Source organism: Phallusia mammillata, chromosome 5, assembly GCF_965637545.1.
Source record: "Phallusia mammillata chromosome 5, kaPhaMamm4.hap1.1, whole genome shotgun sequence".
In the NCBI taxonomy this organism is placed as follows: domain Eukaryota; kingdom Metazoa; phylum Chordata; class Ascidiacea; order Phlebobranchia; family Ascidiidae; genus Phallusia; species Phallusia mammillata.
In genome coordinates, this window is record NC_137256.1 from 17,032,627 (window position 1) to 17,046,203 (window position 13,577).

General features: G+C 39.8%; 1 protein-coding gene across 2 annotated transcripts in view; it reads right to left on the reverse strand.

The window, feature by feature from the left end:
• LOC145228465 (uncharacterized) overlaps positions 1 to 13,577 on the reverse strand; it is a 30,858-nt gene that overhangs the window by 5,847 nt on the left and 11,434 nt on the right. For both annotated transcript variants that reach the window (XM_080093520.1, XM_080093519.1), the window contains exons 8-18: positions 10,005 to 10,129; positions 9,624 to 9,749; positions 8,190 to 8,262; positions 7,153 to 7,236; positions 6,781 to 6,849; positions 2,830 to 2,955; positions 2,558 to 2,695; positions 2,152 to 2,286; positions 1,544 to 1,672; positions 1,056 to 1,202; positions 620 to 760 (exon numbers count right to left, since the gene is read on the reverse strand). In XM_080093520.1, coding sequence (XP_079949646.1) covers positions 620 to 760; positions 1,056 to 1,202; positions 1,544 to 1,672; positions 2,152 to 2,286; positions 2,558 to 2,695; positions 2,830 to 2,955; positions 6,781 to 6,849; positions 7,153 to 7,236; positions 8,190 to 8,262; positions 9,624 to 9,749; positions 10,005 to 10,129 — 1,293 coding nt within the window. The remainder of the gene's footprint in view (positions 1 to 619; positions 761 to 1,055; positions 1,203 to 1,543; positions 1,673 to 2,151; positions 2,287 to 2,557; positions 2,696 to 2,829; positions 2,956 to 6,780; positions 6,850 to 7,152; positions 7,237 to 8,189; positions 8,263 to 9,623; positions 9,750 to 10,004; positions 10,130 to 13,577) is intronic.

Here is a 13,577-nt window from a genome sequence, read left to right on the forward strand (position 1 = left end):
TGGGCTAGTCGATTGTTCCCCTGGGAGCCACTGCTACAGTTTCGCGCCAATGAATAAACGGTTTAAAAGAGCCTATAGGGACTGAGTCGAGCATAGCGCACCCATTACAATCTATCTTTGATTTATCACAAGAGCACAGATCAACGTTTTGACGTCGGATGATTACGAAATATGCGCAAAAATGTCAAGCTTATTGCTGACGAACCATTAACATTTGCCACAACGGCCAACTAAGCGTTTTCAAACTTTAACGTAGATTGATGAAACCTTTGCGGTGCAAAACTCGTTTGAGTTATGATAATCTGTCTTGATTTTGGCGGGCGAAGCTTGCCGGTTTTGTCAACAAACTAAACCAATTGGGTCGAAGCTAAAAATGTATGTTGGTACAATGTGATCTATGATTGTTTGTTTTATTTAAAATGCTTTAGGGATTTTAGGGCGATTAACCATACAAAACTATTAGCAGAATTTATGAACAGTAAAAATATCATTTTTTACTAACTATCATAAGTTCGAAAATACTAGAAGCTAATTTGTCACAGGAACAGGTTCATTAAACAAGGATAATGCCCAACAATTTTGCAAACATACTTTGTAAAACACGTAGGTTATAACTCACCTATGCACGATCGCTTGTTGGAGCTTGGCCTTGTTCCCTCGCCGCATCTAATGGGGTCCTGGCATCGAAACGAACCGATCTCGTTAATACAGGTCGATCCGTCAGCACAAGTATGCGATCCTGTTTCACACTCATTGACATCTGCAAACAACACAGTTAACTTGATCAGTTAGAGCCATAACGATCGCAGTTGTGAATTGCAATACGAATCTAAACTGAGATCTGAATCTATGTTGTTTTAAATTTCTACTAGCATATATGCTACACCACAAATCAACAAAACCAGTTTTAGTTTTTTGACAAAAACTTGCAGAATGAGAATCACATGCAAATAGGCATTTGTCAGTTCCTATCTTAAAATTATAGGATCGCAAAAAAACGATATACACATTTATGAAAAAGACACATTTTGTTTGAAAATGCGCGAGTAACTTACCGACACATATTGTTTCATCGTGATTTGGCTGATAGCCAGCTGTACAAGTTAGAGTGGGAGGCTCCAGACAAGTGAAACTGCCGTTGGTGTTGATGCAAGTCGTTCCCGATTGACAGTTTGATATTCCCAAGGCACATTCGTCCAAATCTAAAACAGACATTGATATCACTTTTTTGGGTTATAGAAACATTCCGTAGTCGTGTATACTATATAGGGCCCAAAACTAGCGTACCTTCTGCCCTTATTCATTCCACAAAATAAATCCAAATGTGTAGCGTAATCATAAACAAGTAATCATTGAGGTGGGACTACAGGATAACAATAACACGTATGTGCAATGCAGGACAGGCGTTTCCGACAGTAGTTTGTTTAGATACAACAATTGCAAGTAAAAAGATTTTTAAGTTACCTCCATCCCTAAATGCTAAAAACGAAAAATCTATCTTTCCTAACATTGCGTTTCGCAATACTTTCAAACCAGGACTTACCTTCGCATATTTGCTGTTCTTTGCTGAACACAAGGCCCTCTATACAACGACACGAGTAGGAACCCACTGTGTTTACGCATCTCGATCTTGGAGGGCAACTGTAATCCCCAGCTCTACATTCGTCGATATCTGAACAATTATTATAGATTAGACTAGCTAATAACCCCACAATACTTAAGCAATCCACAACGAGTACGAAAATCATATTGCTTGCAAAAGGTTTAAGCTGTCTATAATTATTTGTCGCGTACGCACACCAAGGCCTTTGGTCAAAATATCAGCCATTTTTTCCTTGTTCAAATAGAACCAGTGGTGGGATTCAGCCGGTTCGCACCGGTTCTATAGAACCGTCTCACGAGATTTTACGAGATAAGCGAACCGGTTAGCATTACTGGTTACTGTCAATGGGCGTTATGTAACAGAACCGGCTAAAAATATGACTTTTGTGATAGAACCGGCTTACAAAAAAATTGAATCCCACCACTGAATAGAACGTCGATTTTGTTTTACCCAGGTGTATTGCGGAGTATACTTATCTATTAAGTGCAAGTTCTTTCGAGAGAAAAAAAACGATTTTTGGTGGTGAGTGATATTTTTCCTGGGCTTACCTATGCATCCCCCGGTAGCATCAGTGATGTATCCCTCACCACAAACCTTCGCAACACAACGGAAAGAACCGCGCAAGTTCACGCAGTTCAGGTTAGGAGTACAGTCGTGCAATTCCAATTCGCATTCGTCAATATCTGGTGGTCAATAATAACATGATTAGAATTGAACGAATGGTTGTAAATGTTGTTGTTTTTTGTATGAACGTATGGTGTCCATCCAGGTTTGTTTATAAAAAGCATTTTAATAAGTGGACATCACACGATAATTGGCTTAGAGTCATCCGACATGTACAACAAAGGATATGTTAGGTTGGGTGTTTATTTTAATAGTGTATTATATTCAGCCACTTTAAGTGTTTAGAGTAGATATCTAAAAACATACAGTGCGATATTACATGTAGCTTACCGTTGCAAGTATTTGTATCAGTAAGTTCATATCCTGTTCCGCAGCTGATTCGTCGCTGACAATTGAAGCCGCCTACAGTGTTGAAGCAAATCTGTGTCTCCTGACACGTGTGTGTGCCAATTACACACTCGTTAATGTCTACAAAAAGGACCAAACATTTATACACTTTTGAACTTAAACCAGGGAAAACCAAAAACGTTTGCTTTCATATATTTTTACATGACTTTAATGTTAAGCTGTGTAAAAAAAGTATTTTGGGTGGTCCTACTAACCATCACATGATTGTCCATCTATATTCAGTTTGTATCCTTCCCTGCATGCACATTCGATACCATCCGGGGTGTCATGACAAAGATGTTCACAGTCATTTGCAACAAGGCACCGTCTTCCGTTGATCCCTGTACAAATAAAACAATATTTGTAAAGGTGCTTTGATTGTCATGAAATAATTGCAAAAAATTCACTTTGTGGCGCTGTTGAGCAGCTTAACAATGGTACGAGGGCAGGGATCCCGTACACTTTTGACTTAACTTCCAATTTTCCTTAATATGTTATAGAAATTTCCTAAAATTCAAATAAATGGTCTTTCTTCTACATACAAAATTTTAACACAACAAATGTATTGTTGAACTGCTTAGACTTAGAGGAAAGAGCTGCTTCACACAAATAAACAGTAGTACAGGATGTTACAGGTGTTTCATTAACTTCCCCAAATGATTAAATCAACAAATAAGCAGAAAGCAACAGGTCAAAACAATAACTTTTGAACTGCAATGACCCTGTGGGATGATGTAAAGGCAACATATATGCTGCACTATATCTTATCGCCTTGAGGAGGACGTGGCGATTAGGGAACCACTTAACTACACTAACAGTTCGGACGTCACTGTCCAAGAGCTTGTAACAAAAAACGATAAGTATTGTGGGCGGCCATATCCATCATCGCCAAAACTGACCCTTTGAAGTGTTTCTCACCGCCAGGGTTTCGATGGGGATTAAAATACCTGGTTACATAAAACCAACCCTGTCACTGTTTACCAACAGACATCAAAGATGCGGATTTGGCACCTCTGGCACGCAAGGCAAATAATAAGAAGCCCAGCACTTCGACCGTCTAATGGAAGAATCCCCGATGGGGCACGCAGAACAAGGGTGGGTAACAGGGATGGGTGACTAATGGGGTGAACGAAGTTAACTGTTGATTTACGGATTACGGTGGTTTAGGGGGCGAGGTTACCACGGCGGTAGAGCTACTAGTTGATGACCACTGGACAATGGGTCATTTATCTGAATATTAGACAGGGACAGCAAGCGTTTTCTATGTTTCAGATGACCTTTGTATGGATTTTCACTGAATTCTTTATATTTCAGTACCTTTAAAACAGCTTGTATTATTTGCTAGAAAGTGCTTTTGACAATCTAGGACACTCAAAGGCTTCAAGTTTCATTTTTTGTTCGGTGTTATTTAAAAGATATTTTGCGACGATTCAAATATGAGTTAAACAATTTCGTGAGCTTAAATCTAATCAATTCTATCAATCTTGTTAAATTTAAAAATCCCCTTATTGTTTTATTTTTCATATTTTCCAAAGAAACGTTCAAATTTGTGAACTTTTAAAGCGTTACCGTCGTTCGGCATAACGTTATCCGGAGCGATACAAAAAATGATTTGGGACTCGATGTCTAGTGACAAAAGTGTTGGGTGTGACTTTACACAAAATACAAGTAATTTCTCCCTAGATCTGTAACGGACGGTCAAACCAGGTAATCAGTTATTCTTACACCTAAAGTATGGTTTTGCCGGACTCGGACAAAACTATGGATACGAGAACCGGCCCCGAACCACCTCAAGTCAATATTTAAGCATCCGAAAATAGCGTGATGCCACAATGATGACGGAAAACGTCGCGAGCTAACAAATCCAGCACGTGGGTAAATGACATCACAATGACCTATTATCAATGCGGAAGGCGGTGAGTGATTCGCCGGTGGATTACTACGTGACAAAAGATTGCATCATATGAAGCAAAATCAACACATGGTTGTGATAAGTTTCACGTGTACAAACAGAACAAAATGTGATTTGACATTTAAATAAAATGCAACACCATCGTTGACAATGCTGACTTATAATCCGACACCTATACTGGTATTAAGTTTTACCCCTTTTTGATTGTTTTTAACTTTCGCATTGCATCAGCAACTCAATTCAAACATGGAGGGTTTTCCACATTCAGTTTTTTAAACATTTTAAGGTGAAACAAATCTGAAATTCCAAATATGCCGACAGCGCGTGCGTTCCCTTCCCACTTTGTCCAAAACGCCCAAATAAGGGGACTGAGCAAGCCTATTGGCACGGGAATATTGTCTGAACGCTGTGTCGTGACAATGTGGCTGTTTTCCACCCAGGCGTCGCCACCAAATCAACAACAACATTACGTAACTTGCCGCGAATACGGATAATATCGGAAGTTTTTGCATGACCAACGATGCGTAAAAACGTTCTTATGACGTCATAATGTTGGAGGTGGAGGAAGGCCGTGCCCGTGCTGATTGTCGGGTTGATATGATCTCTATGAACATAGGCACGAACGGGTGTGATGACGTAAAGGCACGGTGCCGTAGGGAGGTATAACGCTTGGTCAACAATACTTTTTGTTCAGAGATTAGCGCGTTGCTATGGATACCGATGATAAACAAAACCTTTGTTCGCGGGAGGAAAACATGATGTTATCGCTCCATGACTTTGCCACAGGAAAAGGAGATTTCGTGGACACGCAGATGTGGTGAAAACGTGTGTTTTTAATCTCTCACTGAACCATGCAACAACGCACGGTTAAAGATAGAAGCCGCCATTGTATCTAAATCTGTTTGTATCCTTCACCTACATAGAAATCGACGACAACATCAAAACATGGGGGCAAGACATTTTTAGCATTTTTCAATCGCTTGTTCACGTGCAGGAAGTAAGCTCCTTGTTTGGTAACAGGGGCCTATTCATCGCCTATAAGACATACAATGGTGCGCGTCTCGCGTGTCAATGCCAACAAGAGTTCACATTACGGACTTGCAGGTTATCAGCGACAAACCAACCGGTGTTTAGGTCTGCAACAAAAGCTCAAAAATCTGACCTACTTTGGGTAACCTGTTCGTAAATGTCTAAACTAATTTGACATTGTAGGTTTAGCCATTGTCAATATTGAGCATATTACAAATGTCATGGAAATGCTTTATCACTGTGTCGCGTACCTTTTTCCTTATCAAGTGCTGAGCAACCGTATATTTACGTTTTTACAAAACCTTACTCTATAAATTTGGGATCATGAGTGGCTAGATGCTTTTGAAGGTTTAAAATTAAACTCCAAACTAGAAGTAATTCTCCTCATTCAATGGTAACCTGATCCTTAGATAAACAAATGGTGTGACGCCCCAAATGATTGTAACGTAAATTATACCGTCAGATTGCATTAAATTTTGAAAGGCACCGCCAAAGATTTGTTCACCAAACAGGAAGTCAACCAGACGTGGGGTGTTATGTTACCTGATGAGCACGAAACAAAGCGCTAAACAAACGATAGTAAATGATGTTTGTGCGTTTGCTGATTGACCCTGCCATGGTGTAGTGATTGACCCTGTCATGGTGTAGTATTTGAGAAAAATGAATGAGGTTAAGAAAAATGTGTGTGGGTCCCACAGGGCAGCAGTGTCCCACAATCCTTACATTTATATATTTATTCATACCCCGCTGCGCATGTGCATTTTCGCTTGTGTGCTCGCAATATTTCGTACTATACTCTACGGTTCTAAGAAACCCTACCGTTCTGGTGGGAAAAACGTCAGCAAAAATACAAGTTCTAAAAAAAACAACTAGTATAAACTTTTGTTTAGCATCACACCAGTTGAATGACAAATTTGTTAAACTACATTTTGTTTGTTGCTATTTTTGTTTGTTTTCCCGTATAAATTTTGTAGAATGTTAGAAAATGTTTACTAAATGTACAAAAGCGTGCATGTGCCAGTTTCAATTAAACTTAAATAAATCTAAACAAAAAAGTAGTTTAATCAAGTCTGTGTATAAGGTTCAAAACGAAAAAGGTTTCTTGTGTGTGGAAAAATTCAAGTAGGCGTTGAAAAGATGCAAACATGTTTATGAGGTCTTGAGGGTGATTGCATTGGGAGGTGTGGCAAGTCTTACATCTACCAACAGTAATGTTCAAACTTACCGCTATCTTGTCTTGTGCTGGATAAAACGGGTACAATCGGTGAAGGGCGGACAAGCGGTGTGCTATCATCTGCAATAGCATTATACAATGTGGTTACGACGACACAAGTAAGTTGTTTGGATCAAAGTAAAAAGCTTTGAAATGATAAATTCACTTTGACGTCGATATTATTTATTTTATGAAGGTTTCTTTTAGCAAATAACATCATGTTTTGAAACATTATAGTTAATTGTATTATACGAATTTGTTGAACTATTTTGCATTTGTTTCTTTTCAATTTACTATGCATGTCGTGATTTTTCAACAGAAACACATGGGTGCCAGTTCCCTTATAAAGGGGATTGTGATTTTTTGCGTTTGTTGATTGCTTACCACTGGTACCAGCATCTCGGTCGTCGGTTTGGATAAGCCGTCCCTTTAGGCAACATTCTGAATAGGCTGAGTTGCAAGGCTCGCCTAAAATTTCAAAAAAAATGTTTAACAAAAAATGGGGTAACTTATGGCCAAAAGTTTATGGCAAACTACTAGAGAACCAGTTTCTGTAATGAAATTATCAATGCAAAAAGGCTCTAAATCACTAATGTAGATTTTAGGTCAAAAGGCCAGACGGAAAATTTTTCCGACAGGATCAACCAAGACGGCCGTGAGATTTTGCGGCCAGACGCAACAGGATAAAAGTCTTTTGGGGATTTAACCCTGACATGACCTTCACACTTTCTCCCGAACGAACAAGGAAACGTGTTTAGTAAGCGACTCGTGCTTGAGTTATTCGAGGTCACTTCCTCTGACTCGAAACAAATCTAAATTGATTTAGGGCACGAAACAATGGTGTTTTTGGTTGATGTATTCAAATGCTAATGCTTATTCGAATAAAATATTAATAAAGTCCATATCAGTCGGTAAATCCACCTAAGAGCCGCAAGGTTTAAAAATATCACAATTTTTAGTATTTGTGGCGATATCCAAATGGTTTCACAACCAATTAAGTGGCAAAATCGGTGACGGAACAGTTATTTCATTTTTCTATCTTACTGGCACGCGCACGCGCATAACTATGATGTGGTTTAGGCCCAAACATTTCTTGTAAGTTTTAGGGCCACTGCAACCCACAAACCTACGGGGATGGGCAAAATTGCGTTCTGACTTGAAGCGGGAATCCTTTCTCAAACCGCGGTATGCTAACAACCTATTCATTTTCCGATGGGGATTGGAGTCATTTGAACATACCGACTTCGTTTTTCTTTCATGAAATAGTATAGGAAAAAACTGCTTTAAAGTGGTAACTTAAAAAGCAGTGGTTTGGACCAAACACCGTTTTCTCTACTGATCGCATTGCAACCGTTGAGCAGCTTGTATGCATTTAATTATATGTTGCTGTGCTTAGCTAGAAACATCAATGAGTTCCTTACCGAGAATTTCCATGTGGCAGCTGAGTGAAAGTCCGAAGGCTTTTAGACCCAGAGCGCAACAGTCACAGCAAGGCTGAAATATCAAAATAGCTACATTTGTTATCATTTTAAATATGCAACAGATTACAAGTGGTAAAAAAATAACTAACCCCCAAACGCACATAAAAGACATGGATATTCCCATTTAGGAACTGAGCAAGTCATTTTAAATAGCAATCTGTCGCAGTCATATAAACACTACAAGCGTTTAAGTTGAATTTACAAATGAACACACAAGTACAAACGAAAATGTTTCCTTTTGCAACGTGTCGGCTTCCCCCCTTAACAACATGCCTGACTGACGTTTCATGAGCATTCAAGTAGTAAATTCAGGCGAAAAAAATGGGACAAAGAATGTTAAAAATGTTTGCGAGGTGGGAGAGGCGATTTTGCGGTAAATTAAAACATGACCACAAGGTTGTATACATCCTCTTGTTGACTTTCAAACGATCTGCTGACAGCTCGTCGCGCATCATTACTCAATTTATAAACCGCGCCTTAACGCAATGAAAGGTGGAAAATCCTAAAGTGCTGAAGAAAAGTTTGAAAATTTGAATTCAATGAGGTGGCGGATGATTATTTCGGATAGGAAATGATAATACAGCACGTTGTCTTGTTATAGGCGCTACGAAACAGCTATGATAGAAAACATTTTTTGTAAGAATGCTTATTTATTTCATAAACTTCAAAATGGATAATTTCGTTTCTCGTGAAATGCAGTGGATGCCCTTTTTGAAATGAGCAAACCGATCGTACATTTACAAAAGCAACTCCTATTCAAAATCTCAATACATATGAGATTCTGTTAAAAACTAGTTTAGCGCTCGAGGAAGTCCAAAAAAGCTCCAGGGCTTGTGGCGCCTTGTTTACATCACAGTAAACTGCGGCGACCGCGACAACCGCACGCCCTGTATTGCAAACAAACAGTGTTACCGACCGGCACGATGTCACAATGGGAGTGCTTGTGATGAAACGCAGCGCCCATGCTACGCCAACAGTTTTGCGGGATTTCCGATATCGTTTTGCCGCGAAAGTGCGCCACCGTGTTTCGGGATGCAAGACGAAGGTTTGTTTGTGTGTAGATTTTAATGTAAGCGGTCGGATCGCCGGAAGCAAAGCGACGATTTATGTGTTGTTGCAACAAGATCAAACCACACTGTACTAACAATAGTTGCGCATGTATAGCAGCGAAAATCTAGGTCGCAGTGCTAAAGGTGATAATACGAGTTCTTGACTGATTTACTGGATGAACGTTGGACGATGATTAATCGATTAAACATCACGCAATTGACACAATTAACGAGAAAAAGCTTATGCACCAGTCGTACAAAACTAATTAAAAAACGTGCAATAGTTGATTGATAAACAATTAGTGTGACTTCAGGTAAAATTTACCTTAAAACCATCACGGTCACATTGTCCATTACGATGATTGGGAACTTCGCAAGCAGCCATGCTTCTTGCTGTTTTAATTCCCAATTGGCAACTTTCTTGATTTTTGGCTTGCATGCAGCATTTCTCCTATAAACGCCATCAAATTGCATTGTTACCTTTGACGGAGGCGGTACCAGCTTTGCAACATTGATATGCAACTTTTAACAAATCTATGATCCTTTAACTGTGTGAAAACCACTGAAAGATTTAACTATATAATATATGTCTTATTTTCTCAAGCTCCGTTTAATAACGCAAGTGCAAATTAGCCGGTTTTCGCAAGGCAAAATTCCAATTTAAAATAATTCCGTATTTCCACGTGTAGCAGAGGTAATTCCCCACCTGTGCAACCGCGCAGATCTGGCTGTAAGTATCAACGGTGACTTGGATTCCTTCACATGTATCGTGTTCTAGAGCCCACTGTTTGCCTTCGACGCAACACGCTGACAGAACGTTCTCGAAACTCGCTGTTACAAAAAATAGATTTTTAGGTGTTGCACATAATGTCAAGATCATTAGCGCTACAGAATTTAAAGCTACACATAGAGATGAAAACATGACTATACTGAATATCGTCGCCCGAAACGACTATTTAGTTTCAACGTGCGTTTGTATCCAAAAGTAGGCGCCAATAATGTCCATGACTTAGGAATATACACTGTATTTGTTAAGTCAATATTGTGTTACAGAATGATTTTTCTAAAATAAAACTGAGGCAATCTGAGATAAGCCACAGAACTAATGATGTAATTGTCAGAGAAATATGGGTTACCTGGATTTTGCGCAAGCGATTTTGCAAAGCCAAAAAGAAAAAGAAGATATCCCGTTAATAACATTTTGTAAATGAGAATACCTATAGTTTGCACATCTACACAAAAAGACTGAAGATGGTGCTGAACAGGACTGAAATTTAAGCATATCGGATTACATGGCCATAAACTGACATAAATGTATGCTATAAAAGCGGATTTATTTCACTCATTTTCGACTCAAGCTTTTTATAAGCCTTCCTAAAGTACACCACCGAAGCCAGTACCAGTCACAAACGGAAATATTGACAAAATCCGCTCAGCACAGTTTTTTCCATCAAAAATGCTATTAAAATATTTCATTGAATAAAATTAGCTGTTAAGCATTGATTGGAAAAAGATTAACCATTTTACGATAGGACGTTTTATGACATTAAATTAGAAATGTCGGAAGAAATGTTTAAAATAAATTAGAAATGTCGGAAAAAATGGCACTTTTAATGGAATAGAGAATCCGAGCGCCAATACGAAGCACAAAGAAAATAATAAAATCCTTTTTCCTATTACTTTCTCTCTACTATGCACCTTTACAACCATAATTGCCGAAGGTGCTAACCTGACTAATAATTCTCACCATGGTACTAATCCAAAGCAAAAAATAATTCACAAACGAGCACGGATCTTAACAGCTGGCATCTCACCAACACAGCATGAGAGTGACTGGCACAGTATAATGCATTGTTGCTTCGTTATAAACAAACTGCATGGATGTAATGCAGAGTCTCCGGCAGGACAGGGGTGTCAAAGATGTCACCAATGCAGCGCAGCGGGTGTTAAGTGTCAATTAAGATAAGGTCGCCTACTCGGAAGCCATCGCTCGAGTGTCCATCGCATCCCCACACCGTTTGAACACAAAATACATGTCAGGGAACGCTGATAGGTGTGAAGATGTGCAATGAATGATGAGACTGCATTTCATCGATTGCAGCGACAAACTTCGCATCTGGTTAACGTCAAGGCGTTATCTTTTGCTGACAGCGTATGGATGCTTGGTGCATAGTAACATACACAAGGGAGCGCTGTCAGCATACGAGGATTATCCACTGCCCACAGAACCTCTTGCCGTGTCATTCCGGGGCTCAATTTATCATCCTCGAAAATTACCAAGTGTTTAGCATTTGCCAGAGCAAGCAGCATTTGACAGACGCCGAGCAGTGATCGTCAGGGCCCTAATCCGGGCTCTGCAAACATAAGCAAGTTTTTCCACGGCGCTGGAATCAAACGAGAGTGGCGTTGGCCCACACCGGTGTTATAATACGGCTTAGCGCCCGGCGTGACCTCGCCGTACCGGAATGCGATCACGAAGTCAAAGTAAGACAGCCGTATGTCAACGCACGATAAACAATTCAAATACATAACGTTCAAGAGCAGTTGCTGATCGAATCCCACGCCATTTGACGAGCGAGATTTGATGCGTTGTGATAGACAGGATCGAAAGCGATCGCTTCTCAAACCCGATAGAGTTGGTGAGGTAGAAAACCGTGCCGTCGGTTTGACAAGATAAACCTCAACTAGAAACCACGAGAATTCACCGACCGATACAGATCGATATGTGGAAAGATTGCTAACCGTGTTTGTTTTACGAACACGTTGCTTTCGATTTATTCACGGGAATGTGTAAAGCAGATTTTGATGTATTGTGATTGATAGCAAATAAGAGGGACATTTTTCACGCAAATGTGATACTATGCGGCCGCTGATGTGCTCTTTGTAGAAAAATTTGAAATGTTCTTTTACCTTGTGCTTATTGAAGGCCTCGCCACACCCGAAGAGACCCTTAACCAACACGTTTCGAAATGCCTGGACATCGATCAAGTGGTGGACGTACGTCGTTGTGTTTTCCTTGTACATTGACCACGTCTTTTGCCAACGATACGTTGATGGATGGTTTTCCGACACGGTGGTCGCGTCACTCTCTAGTGCAATGGATTAATCTGCGGCCACACCGTTTTGCCTTTGTGTGCACTTTTGTTGGCCCCATACAAATAGCGTGGTGGTGGGCACCGATTTAGCAGATGGGTTCGTCCAAAAATAGTACACAAAGGCCTGTTACTGAATGCATCCACGGCCAACAGACGGTACCAATATGAAAACGATCTTTTGATGCTTAATCACGAAAACAAGTAGGAAAAATGGAGAAGGAAAATTAATTACAAGAGCAATAATATGTTGAATGACAGTTGATCCAGACCCCAAAATGAATTCTGCAGTGGCGCCAAGTAACTAACATTTATTAATTTCTGGAATATCTATTTGTCCGTTTCTGTTCGAGAAAACTTAATACGTGACTAAAAAAGCGAACAAATACTCTCAATGACGTCATACAATAAGAGTGATTTGCAACTAACAATAAAGTCTAACAAAGTCTTCCTGTTTTTCGTATCGTTTTATTTGTGCTGACACGGCAAGTTTGATTTTTCTCAAATCTTGTAGTACTCTGTACACAAAACCTGGAACTTTGAAATCCTTGCACAGGCGATAATACAAATCTGAGCTTATTCAAATAGAATGCGGTAAAGATCATGACACGCGTCGCCATCAGACGGGAATTAGATCGGTTTCCGGCGCCATTCGGGGAGTGACATTTACGCAGGGGCGCGCTTGCCCAGTTCACTCCCCTGTTTGCTTTCAACGTGACAATGCTCGCGTTGTGACGACACAAGACCCAACCTCAATATTGGCTCAATGGTCACGTGATCTCGGTTTAAATGGGCACATTCCGCAAATATTTTTTTACAGCTGCGCAGAAGGTAAATCCATTTTACGGCAAAATAAACACTGTTAGGGTGTAAGTGACCGATAGCTCATTATTTCATGGTATCAACGGAAACCTTATATTTTTTAGGACTTTTAAGAAGCGATTTGGTATTAGATTTTAGACTGACTGATGTTCTGTTGTTCCAATAGAAAATCCAGTTTGTGCACGGCCATTTGTGTTCTTTCGCCAATATGGCGTTGAAAAACAATTGACTTAAAGTCGATATGTTGCCGTATGTACCTGGGCTCATTTGAACCAATAAATAACTTCGCTACAGCGAGTTCAACGTCAAGTATTGCCTCTTGGCCTAAGAGTATTGCGCTTGTTACAACTTATTGCCAAATCGTG